General features: G+C 36.2%; 6 protein-coding genes across 6 annotated transcripts; 4 read left to right on the forward strand and 2 right to left on the reverse strand.

Annotated features, from left to right (window-relative positions):
• Positions 1-1,097: 1,097 nt before the first annotated feature.
• Positions 1,098-1,941, forward strand: LOC149418798 (heat shock protein 27-like). Its single transcript, XM_089638665.1, has one exon. It carries the CDS (start codon positions 1,302-1,304, stop codon positions 1,767-1,769), a length of 468 nt encoding a protein of 155 aa, XP_089494791.1. The 5' UTR covers positions 1,098-1,301; the 3' UTR covers positions 1,770-1,941.
• Positions 1,942-6,178: 4,237 nt separating this feature from the next.
• Positions 6,179-6,813, forward strand: LOC149418799 (heat shock protein 27-like). The gene has a single exon (XM_089638666.1). It carries the CDS (start codon positions 6,220-6,222, stop codon positions 6,763-6,765), a length of 546 nt encoding a protein of 181 aa, XP_089494792.1. The 5' UTR covers positions 6,179-6,219; the 3' UTR covers positions 6,766-6,813.
• A 1,227-nt stretch (positions 6,814-8,040) lies between these two features.
• Positions 8,041-8,870, reverse strand: LOC149418800 (alpha-crystallin A chain-like). Its single transcript, XM_089638667.1, has one exon. The coding sequence runs from the start codon at positions 8,762-8,764 to the stop codon at positions 8,234-8,236; it is 531 nt and encodes a 176-aa protein (XP_089494793.1). The 5' UTR covers positions 8,765-8,870; the 3' UTR covers positions 8,041-8,233.
• A 1,210-nt stretch (positions 8,871-10,080) lies between these two features.
• LOC149418801 (heat shock protein 26-like) lies at positions 10,081-10,974 on the forward strand. Its single transcript, XM_089638669.1, has one exon. The coding sequence runs from the start codon at positions 10,234-10,236 to the stop codon at positions 10,738-10,740; it is 507 nt and encodes a 168-aa protein (XP_089494795.1). The 5' UTR covers positions 10,081-10,233; the 3' UTR covers positions 10,741-10,974.
• A 12,819-nt stretch (positions 10,975-23,793) lies between these two features.
• On the forward strand, positions 23,794-24,339 carry LOC149418802 (heat shock protein 27-like). Its single transcript, XM_089638425.1, has one exon. It carries the CDS (start codon positions 23,794-23,796, stop codon positions 24,337-24,339), a length of 546 nt encoding a protein of 181 aa, XP_089494551.1.
• Positions 24,340-25,401: 1,062 nt separating this feature from the next.
• On the reverse strand, positions 25,402-26,418 carry LOC149418803 (heat shock protein 67B3-like). The gene is made up of 2 exons (XM_089638426.1): positions 26,406-26,418; positions 25,402-25,765 (listed from the first exon to the last, which is right to left on the reverse strand). The coding sequence occupies exons 1-2, from the start codon at positions 26,416-26,418 to the stop codon at positions 25,410-25,412; spliced, it is 369 nt and encodes a 122-aa protein (XP_089494552.1). The 3' UTR covers positions 25,402-25,409.
• Positions 26,419-26,627: the final 209 nt, after the last annotated feature.

A 26,627-nucleotide genomic window follows, 5' to 3' on the forward strand; every position in this document is an offset into this window, starting at 1 on the left:
AACACGACTGACGTAATCGACGGAAATCGACGATCGGCAATCTTCGTTAAACACGAATCGACGAAAATCGACGATTGGCACCCAAACGGTTAAATATGATTTTAATTGCGCCCCATTACTGTTGAATTTGGCAGTTTTCTCTAGTCTGGAGCCCCAATGTATTTGAAATAAACCCTTGACGCCGTGTATGTAAAAACGAACGGTCTGTTTGATAGATTCCTTTGAATTCCTTAGACTTAACAAACGGATTGCGATCATTAGAGCACAGGCGACAGATGGGAATACCGGCCTTGTTCTACCGCTATTTCAATGAAAGATGCTCCGAGAAACTAGCGTCATTGATCACTTCGGCACTGGTGCATAGGCGGGAAACACGCCAAACGGACGCTTAACATTAAATTTGTAAACGGTCGACATTTTTTGTCACGTGAGAATGAGTTCAACGAGATGTGGAACAATTTGCCGGCCTCTGTGTTTCCTCCATCATATAACATGGATTTCTTCAAGACCCGTGTTCACCCGTTCCTCTCATCAAAAAGATCCCCACAAAGCGTCCCCGAAGATGACAGAAATTAGTCCCGAGGGAAATTATTTTCGTCAACATCAAAAATAATAATATTAAAAAAACTAAAATTCTTATAACTTACAAAAAAAGCTAACTAAAAATGTGCTAGCTAAAGATATGGCAGGCTCAAAATACTTTTACAGCTAAAAACCGGAATTTACGGTTTTCTGACGGTTTTGTCCTATGAGTGTGGTATACTTTCTCTGTACCCTGTATCCACCGTAACTTTGTTATTATTTTATGTAACTTACTTTAATAAAAATCTGTACTATTACAACTAAATCGTGGCTAGCATCGCCCTGGGTGAAAGCCGAAAAATAAAAACATGCCTAACAATATTATTTCAATAAAATTATTGTAGTTTTCGAGTTCACCGACCGTAGGGACAATCTCCTCTGGCGGGAACGCAGATATAGAGCGATGTAGAGTGAGAGGCACGTTCTAGAATTCTAGAAACTGGATTTATGAAGCTTCAATATTTGAACTGTAGGTGGCAAAGCTCACGGAAACACAGGGAGTGAGCGTCGATAATAACGCGCACTGCGCAGTTAGACTTCGGGTTTAGTTCTAGAATACTAGAATAGTGCGAGTGGTTTGTTTATTTGTAAATCCAGTCTAGCTTTTAGTTGTCAGGTTGTTAGTGGTAGTTGTTTGGTTTCAGCAGCTAAACACACGTCGATAACAATCAGATTGTTATTGTTTACATTGCATACATCATTGTTCACAGTTTTACACAATGAATTCGTTTTACACCGGATATCCTGAGGGTGTAATTCCCCACTGGCCAATGCCCCCTGCAGTGTTCCCGAGTTATGCAGGTTCGGGCCCCCTTGTTCGCTCCAGTAGTGGCCACCGGGTTACAACAGACAGGGACAAGTTCCAGATATGCATCGACTTGCACCAGTTCACATCCAACGAGATCTCTGTCAAAACTATTGGGGATCATATCATAGTGGTGGGGAAACACGAGGATAAAGAAGACGACCACGGTTCGTTTGTCTCCCGTCATTTCGTAAGGAAGTACCCGCTTCCCAGGGACCATCTCGCTGCTGATGTGGTGTCCAGTTTGTCTTCTGACGGCGTCCTGACCATCACGGCACCCAAACACAAAGCTCCTGTGGAGGGAGAGCGAGTCGTGCCAATAGTTCCCACGGGGCAAGTTCACCACAAGCCAACCGATAGTCTGAAGAAAGGAACTGATTAAAATTGAATTGTTTTTGCCTTCATCGTGGTCTTCTGCGAAGCGACTAGGAATATCGATGCATTTATTTATTTGTTTAGCATTTGAGACTGATTTTCATTGAAATTTACTGATTTTATTGTAGTTCATTTGAGCATATTGTCGTGTGTCGATGTTTTCATCAATAAAATTAATATAAGTTGCGAAAATGTTTTTATTTTATTTCATTATCGATAATACAGCGCCATTGAGGTATTTTTTCACAAAATTGACTGTAAATAATAAATAATCCAATTATTATTATTATAGTAATCAATCATTATCAACAGATACTGTTTACAAATTAATATTCCAATGGGGTTTGCAATTCCACATGTTTTCAGTAAAAACAATTACGTGTTTTGAAGAGCATTTATCAAGATTACTTACTTTGTAAATATATGCGTCGTGAGAAATTTATATGACTTATTCCATCTAGAATGGATACAATGCGGATATTCACATTAATTTTCTTGTTTCACATCTTATAACTTATCTGGAGCTTTCTTATAAATTGATTTTTCAAATTGTTGGCCTGGCAAACGTGTTTGCTAGGCCAACGTTAAGCTATTTCATAACTTGCTGACGCGTACCTGGGGTTGCTAGGGTTATCCTTAGAAAATAGACATATACCACCTTGGATATTTCTGTAGACCTTTTTAAGACATACAATTTCGTAGTACATTATTTTAAGGTCACCGTTAGAAATGAAAGCGTTTGAAAAAATATTTTTTACGACTTGATTACAAAACATCTAGGTACTTTTCTCTACTTTCTATAAATAGAGTATGCATGGATTATATACATGAAACTTCCGGAAGAAATTCTCTAAATGATAGTGAAAACCCTATCAAAATCCGTTGCTTAGTTTGGAAGAACTAATCCTACAAACAGACAGACACGGATAGAGACTTTATTTTATACTTTTCAGAGACATACTTTGCAGACATCTACTAGATTATTAATACTGTCTAGGCGACATAACTCTTTTTAGATAAGTAATTCGATAAGTTTGTGTGCGTAGACTGTCATTCCAATAACAATAACAGAAGAATAAACATTTAAGTATTAATACAGTAATTCTCAAAGTGGGGCGCACGCCCTTCATTATTTATTAGCACCGCCATCTTTATTAATACAGGCCGTGCTGTGTAAAATGAACTGACCGTTAAAAAACCCCGTTTTCGGACTTTTGCACACTTTTTTTTGTTAGTATATATTGTAGTATGGTTAGTAAATTCGGACTTTTGCACTGGGTTAGTATATATAGTAGTATAGTTAGTTTGGTTAGTAAATTAGGACTCTTGCATTGGGTTAGTGTATATAGTAGTATGGTTAATTTGGTTAGTAAATTCGGACTTTTGCACTGGGTTAGTATATACAGTAGTATGGTTAGTTTGGTTAGTAAATTCGGACTTTGGCACTGTTTTAGTATATATAGTGGTATGGTTAGTTAGGTTAGTAAGTTCGGACTTTTGCATTGGGTTTGTATATATAGTAGTTTTGGTTAGTAAGTTCGGACTTTTGCACTGGGTTAGTATATATTGTAGTATAGTTATTTTGGTTGGTAGCAGAGATTAGTACTAAACCCAGTGCAAAATCTGAAAATAAGTATCTTTAACTGAAAAATCATTTTCTACGGCAAGGCCTGTATTAATATAGATAGCGGTGATATTGGTATAAATTTCTTTAACATTTTACTGTTAGACAATCGAATTTCCCGATTTTTTGACATCGCAGCATTGACTTTCCGAGGAAAATGTCGCAATGCGTGTTGAGATTAGGTTGGGTTAAATAATGTTAATTCGTGTGTTTTTATCTTGTACTAGTTGACGTATACCCGGCTTTACTCTAATTTAAATTAATATAATATCCATGTATTATATGTATACACGGTGTCCGGAAACTCGTAGTACAAGCGGGAAACTGGAGAATCTACACCACATGGGGAACCCAAAAAAACATAAAGTTTTTTGATTTGAGCATTTTCAAAAAAAAAAAAAAACCAAAAAAAAAATATTTTTCGGCTATTTTAGGGTTAAAGTTTTTTCTAGTGTTTAGGGTTGAATAACAGATGTTTTAACCCTGCAGAGCAGAAATATTTTATGATTACACCGGGTTAAATGAAGGGTGATTTCAAAATAATGCTTCAAATCCGAGTTTCTTCATTTGTTTTACCATCAAATAGTTTTATTTAGTTGGGTACTTTGATCTTCAGTAATAATTTATAAGAATTTGATTAAAAAAAAAAAAAAAAAATCAACTTCAAACTCGATTTACTCGATAACGAAAGCTCAAATAAAAAAAATAAAAAATATACTACAAAATCGACTCCAAATGTGATGTAGATTCACCAGTTTCCCGCTTGTACTACGAGTTTCCGGACACCCTGTATATAAACCTTCCGGAATAAATTCTCTAAATGATAGTGAAAACCATATCAAACTCCCTTGCATAGTTTAGAAGAACTAAGCGCACACACAAACAGACGTGCATAGTGACTTTGTTTTATACTATTTAAAGATACCAATGTATTGTCACGATTACGAATTTACTACAAGTTTATCAGGAAACGGCCTGTAATTCCGTTTTTAGTTCATTATCTGATCTGATCTGGGATGTTCCCGAACGTTCCAGACTATTCCCGAACATTCCACAACATTACAGAATGTTCCGGGATGTTGTGGAATGCTCTCGAATACTGTTGAAAGTTCTCGACTGTTCTAGAAATTTCTACAGAGCGAAACTTACAGCCCTTATATCTTCAAAAGCACGCCCTTCAGGTAAAAACGGGAACCTTCTGCATGTATCGCGGATAGAGAGCTACCAGACCCTCGATGGTACCGAGACTCGTTTCACGGCGAGTTTTAACGGTACGGTTACTGTACCTTACTTTTATAATATACATTATATTGATTGTCTGTTATTCTGGACCCTTGCAAACAAGATAATCGAAGATATTTTAAATTGAACAAACAAAAAAATCGCCTGGGGCGCTTTTCCCAATAGTCACCTTTTCCTTTGGTAGACATTATTGAAGTGTGACACGCATTGAATAGAGAATAAAAGTATTTTATTTTAATCATTGGGGACACGGCAAAAGTTGAGAAGCACTGCATTAGCTTCAAAACTTCAAACCATCGACGTGTGTCAAGTATCAAGTCGCGTAACTGTTGTTGTCTAGGTCAGGGCAGCGCCCTCTACGAACAAACTAAGTCGCATCGGCAACGTTGCGTCATGACGTCATAATGAAATCCATAATTATATGTAATTTAATTCATGTAAAAAAACTATCATAATTCTTGGAATCACTTTTTTAAGAATGTCGATTGAACTCTAACCAGAAACCAGGAAAATAATCCAGAATTGAAAAATAGCCTGAAATGGCTTTATTCGTGTTTGGTGACCAGATCTGAATTCCAGGTACTATCCCACCTTCCTCTTACCCATCTCCTTCCCGTCCTCGTACCTCCAGTCTCACAAGATGCCATAGTCTCACTGATTCCGGTTAGTAGCAGTTGGGACTCTTGGAGATGCTGTGTGGAGGGTATTTTTGAGGAAAGGAAGGAGAGGAAGTTCTTGGAAGGAAAAGGGTAAATGGGGTGGAAAGGAATCTGGGGGTTAGTGTGTCCAGGAGTGGTCGTATGAATGCAAGGCGATGGATCGAGAGAGTCCTGCTAGAGAGGTCGAAATAACTCCCTCGACCATTCTCTTCTGATCCGACTCACTAGACAGGCAAGACCTAGACAAACCTCACTCAATGAACCCGGTCATCCCTGCTAAGTCACCAAATGTAGCGAACCACTTGAGGTGACTTGTGGCAGAGGTGTTGGATATCCAATAAGTTTTTTCCGGGGCGACGGTACTTATGTCCCATTTCCGCCTCACAAATTGAAAATATCTAATAAATTAGTATATTGACAATGCCGGGGAACAGTAAAGCATAGAAAACTAACAATTTAATATTAGTGTAAAAATAATACACTACGGAGAATAGAGAGGTACCTACCCAACCTTAGGTATATAGAGAGGTACCTACCCAACCTTAGCTAAATAGAGAGGCACCTACCCAACCTTAGCTAAATAGAGACGTACCTACCCAACCTTAACTAAAGAGAGAGGTACCTACCCAACCTTTGCTAAATAGAGAAATACCTACCCAACCTTAGCTAAGTAGGAAATTAGAATATGTTGTTATTTGTTAGTTTGTTCAACATGGGATAAGTATTTTAAAATATTGGTAAGTAAAATTACCTGAAAAAATTGGTGAAATTTTTTTATTTCTCATCCCTATTGATAGATAATATGCTGAAATGTTTCTATGATGACTACCTACAAAATTTTTATTATTACAATAACTTGCTTTTTCATAAATTTTGAATAAAAACTAGGAACGCGAGTTAAGGGTGTTATAAATTAATAAATCATAGTAAAAATGTCGATCGTTCCATTTTTCGGCCTTCCTGGAGAAGAGGCATTATCTCCGTGGAGAATTCCTCCAATCTTCCACCGGAGTTACTACAGTCCCTGGCACCACTTTTCAAGAGTGGAGCCGACCTTCGACCGCCACGTCCCCGACACCATCACCAAAGAAAAGGGCAGCTTCCAGGTAGCCCTGGATGTTCAGCGCTTCGACCCCAGTGAGATCGTCGTGAAGACGGTCAACGGCGAGATCTGCGTTGAAGGAAGCCACGAGGAAAAAGAAGAAGGACATGCGAAGGTCACGAGATCGTTTGTGAAGAAATACAAGCTGCCCAAAGACCACGATGCCGATGATGTTAAAGCCACGTTCATGGAGAATGGTATGCTTGTGATAGTTGCTCCAAAAAGGAAGCCATTGGCCAAAGGTGAAAGGATTGTTCCAATCTTATCTTCCGCACAAGCCCAAGAATCCAAGAAAAGCAATGGCAGTCGCAGTTTGCCTATTCCAAAAACATCTCCCTCGCATGCCGAGAAGAAATCATCGAAATCTGTTTCCTGAGTGTTTTACCTACAGTTTCTACGTCGATTTTTATATATTTTTAAATTTAATCATAACTTATTTGCTTTTTACTTACTTACCTACAATTTATTAATTTACATGTTATGGCAGTGCGTCGTTGAAATAATATATTTTGTGTCGAAAGAAATGATGTATTTTTTATTGAATAAAACTCTACTTCGCATTTTAATCATTTTGTTTAATTTATCCCTAAGTTGGTATATTTATGTAATGTATCTTCACAATGCTAACATTAATTTTTAACCTCGCTAGGACTTAAGGACTTAGGAGGTTAACAGTTTAAAAAAAAACACAATTAAAATAACACTATTTGGCGATAGATACGACAAAACGTAAGTTAATAAATAGTTTTAATGTAAACTAGTAAATTAGATTGCGAGAGATTATTGAGATATTGCAGGACAACTGATTCAAGCCTTATCAGGGGTCCGAAACGTTGGATATCGCAAGTTCAAACACAAGGATAGGCAGACGACGAACCCCCCAATAACTCGGTCTTGACACACACTTCTTGCCTCATTCACATTCACACATCGTCTCATATATACCCTCTTCTGTTTTTCTGACCCTTGACATGGCCCGATCCAAGTATGTTGTTCACTTGATCGTGCCATCTCTTCCTTGGGCGTCCTTGACTTCTTCTAGCATTCACATCATGTATTCTCCTTAGACTCCTTTCTTCCTTCCACTCTACATGCCTAAACCATCTAAACATCCCTTTCTTTCTTATTCATTACGCTTACATCAGCCGCGCGTATTTACGAATCTCCACATTTTTCATTAGGTCACACATACAATGTTTTTTACACACATTCGCCTCAGGGATATCATTTCTACAGAGTTCAGTCTACTTTCATCATTCCCATGCCATCCTCGATAACCCCAAGTGGTTCGCCACGTTTGATGACTTAGCAGGGGTAAGGTTTATTGGTATCTTTGTTTTTTGAAATTATTCTCTCAAAACTAATTTTGAGAAAATAATATAATTTTTATTGGAATGACTTAACGAGTAAAATCTCAAATTGTAATATTGTCTTAATAAAGCTCTGAAAAATATGTTTATATCTGTAACAGCTGAGGCTTGCCCATTATAACCTAGGAAGAAAGAAGTTATTGTATCAAATAACAAAATAATACATTACCTTCTCGTCTCTCCATTATAACATTTTATGCGTAAACTTTTAAAAAGAGAGATTGCGTGGAAAACGGGTAAAATGGGAGAAGTTGAAATAATGATGGTATAAAAACAATAAATTATTAAAGGTTTACAATACCACTTTATTAGAAAATAAGGCAGGAAGATAATTTGTATAAATTAGTAATAATTGACAAAAGAAATACCTAAGTAACCTACGCGAAAAAGTAACTTTTATAAAAATAAGTAGGTAGGTATCAAACTTACAAAACTTATTTTTAGATTTTAATTAATAGGAATGATGGCGAATTTTCAATGTATGTGCTGAACTTGGATCTCCTGGACTGGTTTTCCACGATGTCCATGTCCGTGGTGATGGTCATGGGCATCCCGGCTGATGGGCTTATTAACAGGCCCCATCACGTGAATAGGCACCATCCTCTCTCCAAGAACAGCGTCAGGGTTCTTCTTCGGAGCAGTGATGCACAGGATCCCATCAGAAGAAAGGCTGGACACCACGTCGTCCTCGTGATGGTCTTGCGGCAGCTTGTACTTCCTCACGAAATGACGCGAGATGTAGCCATGGTCGTCCTGCTTTTCTTCGTGCTTCCCTTCAACAATGATCAAATCCCCAGATGTCTTGATTGTGACCTCGTGAGGAGCGAATTGATGGATGTCCATTGAAATTTGGTATTTATCCTTGTCAGCGGTCACGTTCGTCAGGATGTCGTGGTGCGGAGAAGCTCTGGACATCGCTCGGAATGGCGTGTAGCATTCCCTCGGCAGTAATGGAGCCATGGGCCAGTTCATAATTGAGTGAGGATTGTAAGATTGATACGACATAATTATAATATCACTTGCTTTTTGAAATGTTCACAAAAACCAACGCACTCCGTACTTACAGCGATACGGAATAATGACAAACAGCAAGGCGAACCGCAGTCAACAGCGCATTACAGAACAATAACAAGAATAACAACCGGTCAGTGTTGCCAACGGGTCTTGGCCTAATGTCGCCGTTTTTCAAACATTTAGTAGCTTAATGTAGCCGAATTTCAGTTGCAGTAATTCTAATGAACTCGCATAAATTCTGCCCACATATTCCCCACAAATATTGTACGTGAGCTTGATTCCCCTTTTATTATTCGAAATCCATGGGGGGGGGATTGTTAGAGAATTTCTGTAAAACATAATTCCCCACAAAAATGATTCAAAATGAGTACTCCCCACAAAGTATTTCAAATCCATGGGGGGGGGGGTTGTTACAGAACTTCGCTGAAAAAAAATTCCGCACAGCCAAAAAGCCTGTGGTAGCCTAATCGGCGACCAGTCGCCTTTTAGATTTTTTCGTCGCCGATCCTCGTTCCGAGTAGTCTAAATGGCGATAAATCGCCTTCGTTGGCAACACTGCAACCGGTGTCAGCCGGGCGCCGCCGCCGGCTTTTGTTTCTTCGTTTATTGTGCAGCTGCAATCTGCCACGCTATTGCCATCTGTGGGAGCGTCGCGAAACTGCCCTTTTAGGTGGCAAAATTCAAAATATCAATTTTGCGCAGATAATTAAGAAATTTAAAAAAATATATTTAAATTGCAGTTAAGATTCAAAACGAAATCAATTTAAAATAATAATTGATAGTAATGTGTTGAAAATATTCTCAAACAACAAAAATCAGCTGTAACTGACAAGCAATGGAAATGACCTACGACAATACGAAACGCGTGGTCATGTTTGTTGACGAAGCGACGTGATTTATTAGGTGGTTTATTTATGGTGTGCGTGTTATATGTATTTCATTTGTGACGGTATTGGTAACGAGGGTAAACATAAATAACAATGTAGGCAGAAGCCTATGTACGCCTATGGAATTGTATACGCGTTCGAGTTGGAAGTTGCTAGTGTGTATAAATAAAACTCTAATGTGCGTGAGAATGAATGAGAAAAATCTAGAAAGAGCGGGAATCTAGCAACACGCATGCGCGATCTTGACAAAACAAATACTAAGGATAGTAGAATTTTAAGCAAAAAAAAACATTTCAATGTTATTATAAATGTTCTTCGTTCACAGTATTACTTTGACTCTTCTACTTTTTTCTTTTACTTTGCTAGCATTGATTAAAATGTTCTTGCATGGAAATAACACATCCGGGGGTATTTAAACGTATGGCGCGATTCGTTCGCGCAATTCGCTAATACGAACTGCTCTGTGGAGGTTTTATTTCATAGAATTTTAAAGTGAATTGAAGTGCGCAATTTTGAAAGCTTGTGCTAATATCAAATCGAGGGAGAGTTTGAATATATCTGGAGTAATTCAAGATGTCTCTTTTCCCCATGGTTCTCCGCGCTATGCGACCATCGTCTTGGATGGAACAGCAGCTGAAGATGATGCAACAATTGGAGTCGGCGTTGACATCTTCGTTTCCCCACCATCCGTCATTCCACGTAGAGTGGCGCGTCCCTAATGATGAACAGGCCCTTCTGAAGAACTCTGAAGTTGTCGCAAAGAAAAACCAACCCTTCAAACTACAAATGGATGTCAAAAACTTTGCACCAAAGGAAATAACAGTAAAAACCATCGACAGTGACATTATCATTGAAGGAAAACACGAAGAGAATTCAGACGATAAAGGATTTATCTCACGACATTTCGTGAGGAGTTATCGTTTACCTGAGGGACATTATGCGGAAGACGTTGTGTCGACTTTGGAAGATGGCGTTCTAACTATAACAGCTCCGAACAGAGTGATCGAAGAAAAGCAAGCTAAAGAAATACCGATTGAAATCAAGGAGAAGGTGGCCGCGGAGGGAGAAGCTAAAGGGTGATTTTATGGCAGACTAGCAGACCAGCAAAGTACTTATCTGCTACAAATAATAAGATATTTATGTTTCTCAAATGTTGAAGATATAAATAGATAGTTGTTGTTACCATGATATTTTCAATGCAAATTGATTAATTTTGAAGTCTGATTAGTTTTTAGTTTTTGTAGATATTTTTGATTTAAGTACCTGTTTTTTTGAAGAGAGTTTTTGTTTTCGCAATTATTAGTATTATCTGAAATAAATGTATACAAAAGAAAAGGAAATTCTTTTATTTTGGTTATGTTTTAAGATTTTTTCATTACACATTTAAAATTTGGTTTTTCTTGGGGAGTCCCCAACTTCTTCCTTCCACTTCTTACCCACTTTATAGATTCTGACAGCTTTCAATATCTGAAAAGCAAATTAGGGTGAAAATGAAGGAAAACTAAAAGTCAGACAAAATAACCCTTTGAAGAACCGACACTAATCAGTTAGATGGCCAACGTTGGCGGCCAATGCATTGCAACAGTCAATATAAACCTAGTGAGCCTGTATATGTTGGGCCAGTACAATGGCCCAATGCATTGCAACAGTCAATATAAGCCTAGTGATCCTGTAGAACTATTTATCTAAAAACATTCAAAATTCTCGTGTGATGCAAACGTTTATTAATTTTTTAACCAGCCGATATTATATAATTTGATTGCTTTCATTTAAACAGTCAGATTTAATGAAAAATCGATATAATTACCGGCTGTCCCGATAAACCGGTGTCCCAATTAATCTGAATCGACTGTATGAAACGTATTCATAATGTTTTCATCACACAGAGAATATTTTATTACAAATCAATCGACACTCATTCAAAAACAATAAAAGTAATCATACAATAAAAAGGATATATTTAAATGGTAACAAAAATCTAACAAAGAAAAAACATTATTGCAACTGCCAGCCTGTCAGAATATCAGATTAAAAATTAAATACAAAAAAATTACCAAATATTATAACAAAATACTAAAAATATAAATAATATAACATACCTACATTAAGCATGTATGTGTTTTTACACAATAAAAACAATTGGTTTATTTATTATTTTAATTTAATTAAATTAATATTAATAAAAGCCATTAAATTAATAAAAGAGTATTTGAAAGACCGAATACAGGTAACAAAAATTAATAATCAATTTTCAAAACCAATGGAAAATAAATTAGGAGTACCACAGGGATCAGTCCTTGGACCTCTATTGTTCATACTCTATATTAATGACATGGTGAAAATATTTTCAGAATGCAAAGTACGACTATTTGCCGATGATACACTTATATATATAATTGGAGAAAACTATGAAGAACTAATACAAATTTTAAATAATGAACTAGATAATGTATCAAGATGGCTAAAAATAAATAAGCTTAAATTAAATACAAAAAAAAACAAAATGTATGGTAATTGGTTATAAGAAGAAAGAAAGAAAAGAAAAGAAAGCAAAATCAAAATTGATGGTGAAATTATTGAAAATGTTACCAATATAAAATACTTGGGAGTTATAATAGATTCCAAACTGAATTTTAACAAACATGCGGAATATACCCAAAAGAAAATTGGTAAAAAAATATCTTTTTTGGGAAGAATTCGCCAAAAACTGTCCGAAAAAACTGCAATCACCATTTATAACTCCATTATTGCTCCACATTTTAATTACTGCTCAACTATCCTTTTCCTGTGTAACGACCGAGAGCAAAATAAATTTCAAATTCTCCAAAATAGGGCAATGAGAACAATACTCAGACGAAATAGGTATTCAAAAGTAAATAAAATGTTAAACGAACTAAATTGGCTAACGGTGAAACAGATGTTGACCTTGAACACGATGATATTTTTACACAAAATTGTAAACAACCTGCTACCCAAATATTTTTCGAATAAAATTGTATACAACAAGGACATACACAAACATAAAACTAGGACGTACAATCAAATTAGGCTACCAAAGAAGGACAAAGCGAATACCCAGAATAGTATATTATATAAAGGGATGAAATACTATAACGCGCTGCCGGAAAACCTTAAGTCTGCCCCAATTGAAAAGTTCAAGATGTTGTGTAGGAGCCACATCAAGCAAGAAAAAAATAAATAGTATATTTGTATGTAATAATTAATTAGTCATTTGTAAACTTAAATGTACAAATTACTAAAATAAAAACAATAAATAAAAAAAAAAATAAAAAAAAATTATTTGATTCAAGTCTTTTTGCAATCAAAAGCAATGACATTACCAAAAAGACACGTTATTGTCTTACAAAATTAACAAAAATTTTGACACAAATGGATATGTGAATATCCATTAAATTCTTAATAATGTTGATCAGTTAGATAAGGTTCTAACTGACATTGTTTTCAAAATCCATTTCTTTTGCTCATTTTTATAGCCAAAGTTTTTCAAGCTTGTATTTAAATAACAAGGTTCTAACATCACGTTGAACCTTTTGCAATTGCCAATTTTTTTTGTATCTGACAGTTGATCGTTTTTACCAGGCGCAGTGTAGTTCGTCACTTTAGTTGGATTGAGTTCTAACTTCCCCTTAGGTTTCAAAGATTGCAAAGACGAATCTCTTGTAAAGTAATCAGATTTTAAAGGAAAATATTTATTTTGAACCTGGCCCTATTTTGGAATGGCATTAATTAGTTGCATGCGTATAGTTCTATCTGCACATTTAGGTATGTTCTACAATGGTAAGTATACATCCTATTCAAATATTTTCCTCTAAAATGTTCTAAACTAAACTACTTCACACAAGATTCAATCTCAAAATCAGAAATCGTCTTTGCAAACTTTGACACCTCACATCTCAGAACAAGTTAGAGTGAAGTTTGAACCCCCTCCAACCAAAGTAACGGCTCTGACAAAGATAGGCATTAAAAGCGTAGGTATGTTTGTATGAACGAAATAATTCGACAAAGGCATACAAATACAATATTGGATTGAATCATCGGTAAAATTTTACCGAATTATATACGCAATATGAATATGAATCAATAGTTTTGTTCGTTTAAGGACTTAATTCTTTCGAGAAAGGCACACAAATACAATATTTTTCGTTTAAAAAAAAGTTGTCCTATAAAGGGATAACTTGTGAATAACCTTTCATTTATTGTCAATTTTGGGTAATGACTTTTTTTATTTGAGCTTTCGTTTTCGAGAAAATCGAAGGTGGATTTATTTGGTAAATTTCTTAATTTTATATTTGATAGAATATCTATACATATTAATAACATCATTAATAAATTGACCTCGAGAAATAAAGGAAATTTTATTTTTTTATTTATACATTTGTTAAATTATTCTGTGTTATTGTACAACTAAACAATAATCTTTTTTCATTTATTCGTTACTTGAAGCATACCTTGTTTGGAGTATTTTTTCCGGCTGCCATGGATAAATCATAATATTGATCTACAAAGAGAAAAATAATATTATTGTTTGGAACTTTACAACACAACACATAGATAGAATATCTTTGATTTGACAACGTGTGAATGGTTACGTGTTTATACGCAGAAAAGCGATGGTATTGTTAATTTCCTTAAAAAGATTTTTTTATCTGTTTAATCTAAAGATAAAAATAAAAAAAACGGTAATAAACTTGTTTACTCCTCATAACGAAAATCGTCATTTTTCTCCCATAGTGCCATGACGGTCACCGGTGACCGCAGTTACCGCAGAAAATTTTGGTAAAAAAAAAGGAATACGTTTTGATGGTCGCCGATGCCATCTGAGTCTTTTTTTTCAAATTTAAAATGGTAATGTTTCTTCATTTCCACAATGGCGTTCAACGTGTTAATACCCCTTACCATGTAAGGCAGGAACAGTGAAAAACTTGACTTATTTTCACTTAAAACGTCCGATTTTACCAAACCAACAAATGATCTGGCGTGAGATGGTAATTTTTGGTTTAATTACCAAACGTGCCCTATGAAAAAACGTTCACTCTCCCACTTAGTCAGAGCGCGTAAAGACAATGAATTCTCTCACACACACTTGCATAAAGATGCCGCCAGTAAACAATATGACGTTAGTGCTAACCGTTAGGAAAAGGAACGCATATTAAATGTTGTATTTTACGCCTTTTAAAAAATATGACACTTGAAAAAATACAATACGTCAAATTTACACGAAAAAAGAGAATTTGTGCGTACTTACTGTTTTTGTAGCTTCCTTAGATTATTGTAATTCTTTAAGTGAGTCGGTATTCTACTTTTAGACCATTAATGAAACATTTTGATGGCATTTTCGAAATATATACGCCGTAAAACAGGGAGCCTATAGTTTCACCGCCATCACCGGGGGCTTCAATCCCGGAATAAGTAAAAAACTGTGAAATGTGTTGAAAATTTGGTGCAAGATAAAGTATTTATTTAATTGTTAATATCCACAGATAGCATAACGATAATAAGAGGCCGTACTTCTACAGATGTGTGTATTATATACATATTTTTAATTAAAAATATTGTGTAAAGCCGTTATTAACGCGTTAATCATAGATCCAAGTTTTAAAAGTGGGTTGTATGGTGTATCAATGTTTTTATTTTTTATGGTCGAATGCCTACAACAACTACAAAAAAATAGGCAGACTGAAAAATAATAGTCCATTAATTGGTAACAAAGAATATGAAGTCTGAGAATGACATACGAAAGGTAATATTAAGCCGTTTTAGAGAGCCGTTTTCCAGCAAATCACCATTCTGCCCTATAACCCACTCTTAATAACTTGTGAGTTAACCATTTATAAGTGTGTAAGTGAAAATTTAATTGTCTTTTCACTAATTAACTATGATTTATTTTAAAGAACATGTTTTATTAATTATTATGTTTAACCGACTCTAACATCACATTTATATAATATGTGTAATTTATTTCACATGACGGGCTCTCGAGTATTTGCGAAGCACAAAAACTGGTAATTCTTCCCAGATGAAGAGAACTATTTCTGTTTGTAGCACAGAAAATGTTGATTATTTTCACATGATGATCTCTTATTTCTGTTTGAAGCACCCAAACACCAATTTCCTCTCATGTGATGAGCTCTTGTTTCCGCATTCTTCTCATGTGACGAGCTCTTGTTTCTGTTGGAAGCACCGAAACTGTAACTTCTCGTCTCCTGGTGGATTCTTGTTTCAGTTTAATGCAATTATAATTTCTTCTCACATGATGGACTCAGGCTCCTGCTGGAAGGCAATGAGGCCCCCGTACACTTCGCCCCCCATCTGCATCTGCATGTGGTGCGGGGGCGGCGAGGGCCCTAGTGAGTAGTTGGGCGGGGAGTCGGGGGACAGCTGCGCTGGGTACAGTGGGGAGCCCTGCTCCTGCTCGGTGCCGGGGGCCCCCGCGGCCAGGGCGGGGGACTCGGGGGCATCCAGGTTACTGAATGTACTTGTGTCGGCTGTCGCACCTACAGAAGGATGAATCATTAGAAATGCTTCGTAAAAAAGCTGCACGAATGAGACAAAGATAATAACATTCGTAAAAGGTAAAATCATTGAAATTTCTTTTCCAAAACTTCATTCATAGTAGAATTCTATACATAATTTATTATTAAAATGATTAAAAAACTTTATTACATTGAGTGGTAGGGGAGAGTATGGTATATCGTACCACTTCGCACTTAACTCTCAATACTGTATGATCGAAATGGGTTAGAGAATTGGAGTTAGGTTCAAATTAATAATTTTTTTATTGGGTACGATATATATTTAAATCATATTTTATAGGCATCTGGAATGTTTTCAAATTAAACGTTTTATAAAAAATGATTTTCGGTACGATTTAACGAACCGGTACGGTTAATCGTACCACCGGTATGGTAAATCGTACCTAGACCATTATTCCAATTTATATCGAAGAAAACATGGACATTTTTAAGGCATGCATGTGTCGCAAATGACTGGGTTACTGATGCAAGCTTCATGCACCCATTGATGGCAACGAACGCACTGGATCCAGTCTTCTTTGGGTCCTGCCTTTTCAAAATAATTGCCAAAGCATATGTGGCATACGTTTTCTTTATCGTCATCATCAATATCCGTGTCCAAATCATTCAAAACGACAATACTGTCAGCATCTTCACTATCACTACTTCTGCAATTGGCCTTCTTTTGTCGAGCACACTTCTTACCCTTAATGGGCTTTTTATCAGTTTCAATAATCTTATTTTTCAATTTTTAATTTGGGAATTTTGACAGCTGGTAGACACCAGCAGCAACATTTTTTATACGGATTTGCTGTTATTTCAGCAGCTTTTTGTGCCATGCGCGTGTTCTTCTTTTTTGGTTTTTTGGTATTGGAGAAATCTCAAGAATTGAAGTTGAAAAGATGTCGACGCGTTTGAATTCGTTTGCCTCAATTCAACTTTCTGAGCTGCATCTGGTGGTGAAAAGGAAGACTCTGACGAGGTCACTGGTGGTGTTGGTCGCAACAAAGGCTCTGACGAGATCTCTGGTGTTTGTTGTACTAAACTCTTTAATTTAAAACTAGAAAATAATTAACTTATAAAACAACTAACAAATTACGGTAAATCGTACCGGTACGATTTACCAAACCACTTGTGGTACGATTTAACAAACTCTGAGTTTTTATGAAAAAATGACAACAAAACATGTAAACGACAGGTGACAATATGATTTTGCAATCGTAATTTGCAGAATACAAACAAGCTAAGTGAACTTAATTTGAGAAAAAACTAACATACCTACCTTTGAACACGAAATCACCTTACACAGGAGCCGAAAAAATTAGATGAAAATTGTGAAAAAACAAAAATACTCCACTGCCAGCGCACGCAAGATCCAACACTAAATTAAAATGGATGGACAACATAAAGCGTCATAACGCTTCTAACGGTTGGAAGAATATTATCAGGATTAAAAAATAGTGACCCGTAGCAAAAATATCGAGGTGGTACGATTTACCGACCGGTACGATATACCATACTCTCCCCTACATTCCGATTTTATTTATAACTTTTATTATCTATTAATATTAGATGTTGGCCTTTTTCGACACTTAAATAGATATTTAAAAGGTTCATCTAAGCTAAAAACATTGAAATTCAGGCAGAAAAAGCTGTGTAAACTCTACTTGATCATGCCATGTTTTCCTCAAGCGTAGGCGACATCTTCTACCTTGAATTTTCACGTCATATATTCTACTTACACTCCTTTCTATGTTCATCCACTCTGCACCTAACCTAACCCTATGTTTTACGATTGCAGGAGATCCGGAAAGAAATGAAGTAGATTGAAGTAATTTGTCAGTTCAATTCTCATGGGCGTGATGAGCAGCAAACGTGTTAAGACAGTATTGTTGTGATTTTGGACAGTGTTCCAGTATCTGTCGTCAGATCAAGATAGTGCTAATTCATCATTAAAATTAAATTAAAACTAGTCAAAAGTAGTAAAACGGCGTATTACTCAAAATGGGCGAACCTCCGAGCAGCATCTCCTGCAGCAGGCTGTCGATGTGCGCCACGCCAAACAGCTTGGCGAACTGGATCTGCTCGATCATCTTCCACGTGATGCTCTGCAGAGCGGGCAGCGTGAGTAGGATCTCCCCGAAGCGCCCCCGCTGGTCATACTGCCGGTCGCTGATGTAGTCCTCCAGGTTTATCTGGATTTGGTAGCGCAGTTGCTTGATGCGGTGCGGTTCATACTTTTGCATTGGGTTAGTACTCGTATATATAGTAGTATGGTTCGTAAGTTCGGAGTTTTGCACTGGGTTAGTATATTTTTTTTTATTTTTTTTTTATTTATTTATATATAATTTGTACATTTATTTATAACAATTACAGGTAATAAAGCCTAAGAAGTTATAATTGTACCATTTATGCAGTGTATATGCAATGCCAAAAATCTCGCAAATGCGCTATAGGACACAAAAAATAAATCTAATTTCTTATCTACCGCATTCAAAAAGCACGTAGCTCTCCCCACAGGTGAGTTCATTAATAAATTAGTGCGGCTTGCTCTACTATATAGAAGATTGTGATGACGTCCTCGAGAGTGAGACTCTGGTACAAAAAAATTTAATTGGGCCAGTATCTCATTATTAGATAAGTGACCGTTTATTAGTTGGAAAAAATATTTAAGCAAAGCAATACCTCTACGTGTCTCTAGGGAGTGGTAATTGGTCATGCCTAATATATAAATCGATGGGTAAAGCCAAGGGTAACGTCCATAGAGCCGCGAGAATAAAAACCTTAAAAAGATTTTATGGACTCTTTCAATGCGTAAAGTGTATGTTAATTCATGTGGAGCCCAGATGATCGAGTTTGATTCAAGTACACTTAGGACTAGTGTGTTATATAATAACGTCAGTGTTTTTGTGTTACGAAACGGATATGAGTTTCTAATTACGAAGCCGAGAAGCCTGTATCCTCTGCTTATTAAATCATCGATGTGTTGGTGAAAGGTTAGTTTGCTGTCGTAAATAACTCCTAGATCTTTGATTTGATTTAGGTGTTGGAGAATAATTTCATTGATTGTATATTCAAATACATGCGGTTTCTTTGATCTTGTATACGAGACGATATTGCACTTGGGTGTACTGAAGTTTAAGCCATTTATTTTGGCCCAGTTTGAGACGCAGTCGATATCACGTTGAAGGAGAATACAGTCAAGATGGTTTTTTTATTTAACGATATAGTTTTAAGTCATCTGCAAATAGTAAATACAGCGAATGTGTGATGACTGAACCAATATCGTTGATAAAAATCAGAAACAGAAGTGGTCCAAGGATAGACCCCTGAGGAACTCCAGAAAAAACTGTGAATTCCAAAGAACTGGAACCCTTATAATAAACAAACTGTCTACGATTTCGAAAATATGAAGCAAAAAAACAGAGTAGTCTTTTGGAAAAACCAAATGAAGCTAGCTTATTTAGAAGAATGTCGATGTCAACCTTGTCGAATGCTTTTTCCAGGTCGAAATAAGCAACATCCACCTGTCCCCGATTGTCGAGAGTTTGTGATAAGAAATCTGAGATGCATAAGAGGTTTGATGTTACTGACATCTGGGGTCTAAAACCATATTGACGGTCATCAAGAATTGGATTAACGTGATTAAGTATATATTTATGTAGAATTTTCTCGAATATTTTCATGATGGAACATAGAACGGCAACTGGTCGATAATTCCGGATATCGCGTTTGTCTCCCTTCTTGTAGATAGGGGTTATTTTAGTTAATCTCCAGATGTCTGGGAGAATCCCGTTTTTTAGGCAAACATTGAAGAGATGACATAATGGTGGTATTAAAAGGTCGGAACAACCCTTTAGTATAAATGTTGGAATATTGTCAGGACCAATGGAGTGAGGTTTCTTTAAATTTGAGAGTGCGTCCTTAACATCTTTTTCTGAAATACTGACCAGGTCGAATGAGGGCCCAATCTGTACAGTGTGAAGGGTAGAGTCAATATTGAGAGTTGGTTGGATATTTTTGTAAACAGATGAAAAAAAGGTCGCAAAACTATTTGCGATTTTATCATCAGTAGTCAATTCCTCTCCGTCAAGAATCATAGACTTAAATGAGTTGTTGGATTTTTTTAGATCCTTAATGTACTTCCAAAACTGTTTGGGATCGATAGATAATTTTTCTTCCATTGAAGTTAAATGATTTTTAAAAGCTTCACTGATTTCATGTTTTACGATGGAGCGATAGGCTGAAAAACTAGCATAGTCCAAGTTGCAGTATAGTTATTTTGGTTAGTAGCAAAATCCGAAAATAGGTATCTTTAACTGAAAAATCATTTTCTACGGCAAGGCCTGTATTAATAGAGATGACAGTGATATTAGACAATCGAATTTCCCGATTCTTTGACATTGTAGCACTGACTTTCCAAGGAAAATGTCAACGCAATTAGTGTTGAGATTAGGTTGGGTTAAAAAATGTTAATTCGTGTGTATTTATCTTGTACTAGCTGACGTGTACCCGGCTTTACTCTACTTTAAATAAATATAATATCGATGTATTATATATATTTTTTTATCGAAGGAAGCAAACACTTTGTGATGTGACATTATATATCAAATTAAAAATACACTTTGTAAAACACCACTTTTATTTTGAATTAATATTAACAGCCAACCAGGTTTCGCTTAGCTCAAGCTTCATCAGGGCTTATTATATCAACTAAAGTTATTTTCATACAGACACATATATAGAAGAAAATAAAACAATGAGTGAAAGAGATATAAATAAAATACACAAGTGAAAGAGATAGAAATAAAAGAGCAGACACCTTATTAGTGCTAGAACGAGAAAGGATGTATACTGATTACAGGATGGGTAGGAAGGGAGGGGGAAGGGAGGAAACAGTACACCACTTTTATTTTGAATTAATATTAACAGCCAACCAGGTTTCGCTTAGCTCAAGCTTCATCAGGGCTTATTATATCAAATAAAGTTATTTTCGTACAGACACATATATATATAGAAGAAAATAAAACAATGATTGAAAGAGATAGAAATAAAATACACAAGTGAAAGAGATAGAAATAAAAGAGCAGACACCTTATTAGTGCTAGAACGAGAAAGGATGTATACTGATTAAGGGATGGGTAGGAAGGGAGGGGGAAGGGAGGAAACAGTACACCACTTTTATTTTGAATTAATATTAACAGCCAACCAGGTTTCGCTTAGCACAAGCTTCATCAGGGCTTATTATATCAAATAAAGTTATTTTCGTACAGACACATATATATAGAAGAAAATAAAACAATGATTGAAAGCGATAGAAATAAAGTACACAAGTGAAAGAGATAGAAATAAAAGAGCAGACAGCTTATTAGTGCTAGAACGAGAAAGGATGTATACTGATTACAGGATGGGTAGGAAGGGAGGGGGTAGGGAGGAAACAGCTTAATATATATATATATATGTAGTGTATATATATTTTATATATATATTCCATAATAAATTCTCTAAATGATAGTGTAAACCATATCAAACTCCCTTGCATAGTTTAGAAGAACTAAGCGCACACACAGACAGACGCGGATAGTAATGAATTCGTTTTATACCATTTAGTGTTACCAATGTATTGTCACGATTATAAATTTAATAAAAGTTTATCATGAAACGGCCTGTAATCCCGTTTTTAGTTCATTATCTGATCTGGGATGTTCCCGAATGTTCCAGATTATTCCCGAACATTCCACAACATTACAAAATGTTCCGGTATGTTGTGGAATGCTCTCGAATACTGTCGAAAGTTCTCGACTGTTCTAGAAATTTCTAGAGAGCGATACTCACAGCCCTTATATCTTCAAAAGCACGCACTTCGGGTAAAAACGGGAACCTTCTTCATGTATAGAGGATAGAGGGCTATCATACCCTCGACGGTACCGGGACTCGTTTCGCGGCAAGTTTTAACGGAACTTATACTGTACCTTACTTTTATAATATATATATTGATTGTCTGTTATTCTGGACCCTTGCAAACAAGATAATCAAAGATATTTTTTTTCGCTTTTCCGCTTTAGGCGCTTTTCCCATTAGTCACCTTTTCCTTTGGTAGACATTATTGAAGTGTGACACGCATTGAATAGAGAATAAAAAATATTTTATTTTAATCATTGGGGACACGGCAAAAGTTGAAAAGCACTGCATTAGCTTCAAAACTTCAAACCATCGACGTGTGTCAAGTATCAAGTCGCGTAACTGTTGTTGTCTAGGTCAGGGCAGCGCCCTCTACGAACAAACTAAGTCGTATCGGCAACGTTGCGTCATGACGTCATAATGAAATCCATAATTATATGTAATTTAATTCATGTAAAAAAACTATCATAATTCTTGGAATCACTTTTTTAAGAATGTCGATTGAACTCTAACCAGAAACCAGGAACATAATCCAGAATTGAAAAATAGCCTGAAATGGCTTTATTCGTGTTTGGTGACCAGATCTGAATTCCAGGTACTATCCCACCTTCCTCTTACCCATCTCCTTTCCGTCCCCGTACCTCCAGTCTCACAAGATGCCATAGTCTCACTGATTCCGGTTAGTAGCAGTTGGGACGATTGGAGATGCTGTGTGGAGGGTACTTTTGAGGAAAGGAAGGAGAGGAAGTTCTTGGGAGGAAAAAGGTAAATGGGGTGGAAAGGAATCTGGGGGTTAGTGTGTCCAGGAGTGGTCGTATGAATGCAAGGCGATGGATCGAGAGAGTCCTGCTAGAGAGGTCGAAAGGACTCTCTCGACCATTCTCTTCTGATCCGACTCACTAGACAGGCAAGACCTAGACAAACCTCACTCAATGAACCCGGTCATCCCTGCTAAGTCACCAAATGTAGCGAACCACTTGAGGTGACTTGTGGCAGAGGTGTTGGATATCCAATAAGTTGTTTCCCGGGCGACGATACTTATGTCCCATTTCCGCCTCACAAATTGAAAATATCTAATAAATTAGTATATTGACAATGCCGGGGAACAGTAAAGCATAGAAAACTAACAATTTAATATTAGTGTAAAAATAATACACTACGGAGAATAGAGAGGTACCTACCCAACCTTAGGTATATAGAGAGGTACCTACCCAACCTTAGCTAAATAGAGAGGCACCTACCCAACCTTAGCTAAATAGAGACGTACCTACCCAACCTTAACTAAAGAGAGAGGTACCTACCCAACCTTTGCTAAATAGAGAAGTACCTACCCAACCTTAGCTAAGTAGGAAATTAGAATATGTTGTTATTTGTTAGTTTGTACAACATGGGATAAGTATTTTAAAATATTGGTAAGTAAAATTACCTGAAAAAATTGGTGAAATTTTTTTATTTCTCATCCCTATTGATAGATAATATGCTGAAATGTTTCTATAATGACTACCTACAAAATTTTTATTATTACAATAACTTGCTTTTTCATAAATTTGAAATTTTCACTTGGTACCTACATTCATTTTGGTTTCAATTGCCGCTCGAGCAACGAATGTAAAACTACGCGACGTAATTTTAATTCGCGAAGAACGTACATAAAGGAACGCGAGTTACGGGTGTTATAAATTAATAAATCATAGTAAAAATGTCGATCGTTCCAATTTTCGGCCTTCCTGGAGAAGACGCATTATCTCCGTGGAGAAGTCCTCCAATCTTCCACTGGAGCTACTGCAATCCCTGGCACTATTTCTCAAGAGTGGAGCCGACCTTCGACCGCCACGTCCCCAACACCATCACCAAAGAAAAGGGCAGCTTCCAGGTGGTAGTGGATGTTCAGCGCTTCGACCCCAGTGAGATCGTCGTGAAGACGGTCAACGGCGAGATCTGCGTTGAAGGAAGCCACGAGGAAAAAGAAGAAGGACATGCGAAGGTCTCGAGATCGTTTGTGAAGAAATACAAGCTGCCCAAAGACCACGATGCTAATGATGTTAAAGCCACGTTCATGGAGAATGGTATGCTTGTGATTGTTGCTCCAAAAAGGAAGCGATTGGCCAAAGGTGAAAGGATTGTTCCAATCTTATCTTCTGCACAAGCCCAAGAATCCAAAAAAAGCAATGGCAGTCGCAGTTTGCCTATTCCAAAAACATCTCCCTCGCATGCCGAGAAGAAACCATCGAAATCTGTTTCTTGAGTGTTTTACCTACAGTTTCTACGTCGATTTTTATATATTTTTAAATTTACTCATAAGTCATAACTTATTTGCTTTTTACTTACTTACCTACAATTTATTAACTAACATGTTTTGGCAGTGCATCGTTGAAATTATATTTTGTGTCGAAAGAAATTATGTATTTTTTTATTGAATAAAACTCTACTTCGCATTTTAATCATTTCGTTTAATATATCTCTAAGTTGGTATATATTTATGTAATGTATCTTCACAATGCTAACATTAATTTTTGACTTAAGAACTTAGGAGGTTAACAGTAAAAAAAACACTATTTGGCGATAGATACGACAAAACGTAAGTTAATAAATAGTTTTAATGTGAACTAATAAATTAGATTGCGAGAGATTATTGAGATATTGCACGACAACTGATTCAAGCCTTATCAGGGGTCCGAAACGTTGGATATCGCAAGTTCAAACACAAGGATAGGCAGACGACGAACCCCCCAATAACTCGGTCTTGACACACACTTCTTGCCTCATTCACATTCACACATCGTCTCATATATACCCTCTTCTGTTTTTCTGACCCTTGACATGGCCCGATCCAAGTATGTTGTTCACTTGATCGTGCCATCTCTTCTTTGGGCGTCCTTGACTTCTTCTAGCATTCACATCATGTATTCTCCTTAGACTCCTTTCTTCCTTCCACTCTACATGCCTAAACCATCTAAACATCCCTTTCTTTCTTATTCATTACGCTTACATCAGCCGCGCATATTTACGAATCTCCACATTTTTCATTAGGTCATACATACAATGTTTTTTACACACATTCGCCTCAGGGATATCATCTCTACAGAGTTCAGTCTACTTTCATCATTCCCCTGCCATCCTCGATAACCCCAAGTGGTTCGCCACGTTTGATGACTTAGCAGCTGGAATAATTGACAAAAGAAATAAGTACTAAAGTTACAACAAAACTTACAGTAGTTAACCAAGCAAAAATTAACTTTTTAAATATAAGTAGGTAGGTATCAAACTTACAAAACTTATTTTTAGATTTTAATTAAAAGGAATGATGGCGAATTTTCAATGTGTGTGCTGAACTTGGATCTCCTGGACTGGTTTTCCACGGTATCCATGTCCGTGGTGATGGTCATGGGCATCCCGGCTGATGGGCTTATTAACAGGCCCCATCACGTGAATAGGCACCATCCTCTCTCCAAGAACAGCGTCAGGGTTCTTCTTCGGAGCAGTGATGCACAGGATCCCATCAGAAGAAAGGCTGGACACGACGTCGTCCTCGTGATGGTCTTGCGGCAGCTTGTACTTCCTCACGAAATGACGCGAGATGTAGCCATGGTCGTCCTGCTTTTCTTCGTGCTTCCCTTCAACAATGATCAAATCACAAAAAAAATCAAAACAGTCGAAAGCGAAACGAAACTCTTGATTCAAAACGTAAATTTAACCAAAATTCGTGCATAACATAATATTAAAATAATTTAAGTCTAAACTTAAATAAAATTCCCTTTTACCACCAAAACACTCAAAAACGAGAACAGTATAGAAAAAAAATAATAATAATAATACAAAAAATATTATTGCTGTGTAACAGAATGCATAATATTATTAATAACTATTAACAATAACAATATAAAAAGTGAGCAAAACTTCAATGAAACAAATAAAATATTATTTAACATGGTAAAAACATATCTTTGTTTATAAAAAAACTATACATATTTATCATCAAAATGTTGTGCAGTGAAAATTGATTCTACAATATTTTTTTGAATGAGCAATATATAAAGCATTTTTCATTAACTAATTTACACATAAATTGGAGTAATTTTGTACATGCAATAGATTTTTGGTAAACTTGTCAAATTCCGCTGCAGGCAAAAGCTTTTTAAAAAACAATAAAAATAATAAAAATTTCATGAAGAAAACTATTTAAGTCTTTAAGTAAACATGCACAAAAAAAGTTTTTTGGTTGTTAATTTGGGTTATTTTAATAATTTATGCATATTTCCTAACCATCAAACTTAACTTTGAGAATAAATGGAACTTTAATGTATCTTTTACCATCTCCCACCATATGAATCGTTATTTCTTGTGGTAATTAAGTTGAAAACAAGTGCTATTTAAAAATTTATTGCAAATTAAGCGTGCAGCGGAATTTTTTGACGAGTTTTTCATATTTTTTAATAGTCCTTACGTTTAACCTTTACAACGCTGCTCTTTCGACACAATCTTGGTATCCATAATTTTAAAAAGCAGGCATAGTTATTATTCCATCAAAATGAA

This window comes from Hesperophylax consimilis, chromosome 13 (genome assembly GCF_061612785.1).
Source record: "Hesperophylax consimilis isolate HC1 chromosome 13, BYU_Hcon_1.0, whole genome shotgun sequence".
NCBI lineage: Eukaryota > Metazoa > Arthropoda > Insecta > Trichoptera > Limnephilidae > Hesperophylax > Hesperophylax consimilis.

Excerpts from the sequence above, each read along its gene's own strand:
- LOC149418800 (XM_089638667.1), bottom strand. The coding sequence starts at position 8,764 with ATGTCGTATCAATCTTACAATCCTCACTCAATTATGAACTGGCCCATG.
- LOC149418798 (XM_089638665.1), top strand. The coding sequence starts at position 1,302 with ATGAATTCGTTTTACACCGGATATCCTGAGGGTGTAATTCCCCACTGG.
- LOC149418799 (XM_089638666.1), top strand. The coding sequence starts at position 6,220 with ATGTCGATCGTTCCATTTTTCGGCCTTCCTGGAGAAGAGGCATTATCT.
- LOC149418801 (XM_089638669.1), top strand. The coding sequence starts at position 10,234 with ATGTCTCTTTTCCCCATGGTTCTCCGCGCTATGCGACCATCGTCTTGG.
- LOC149418802 (XM_089638425.1), top strand. The coding sequence starts at position 23,794 with ATGTCGATCGTTCCAATTTTCGGCCTTCCTGGAGAAGACGCATTATCT.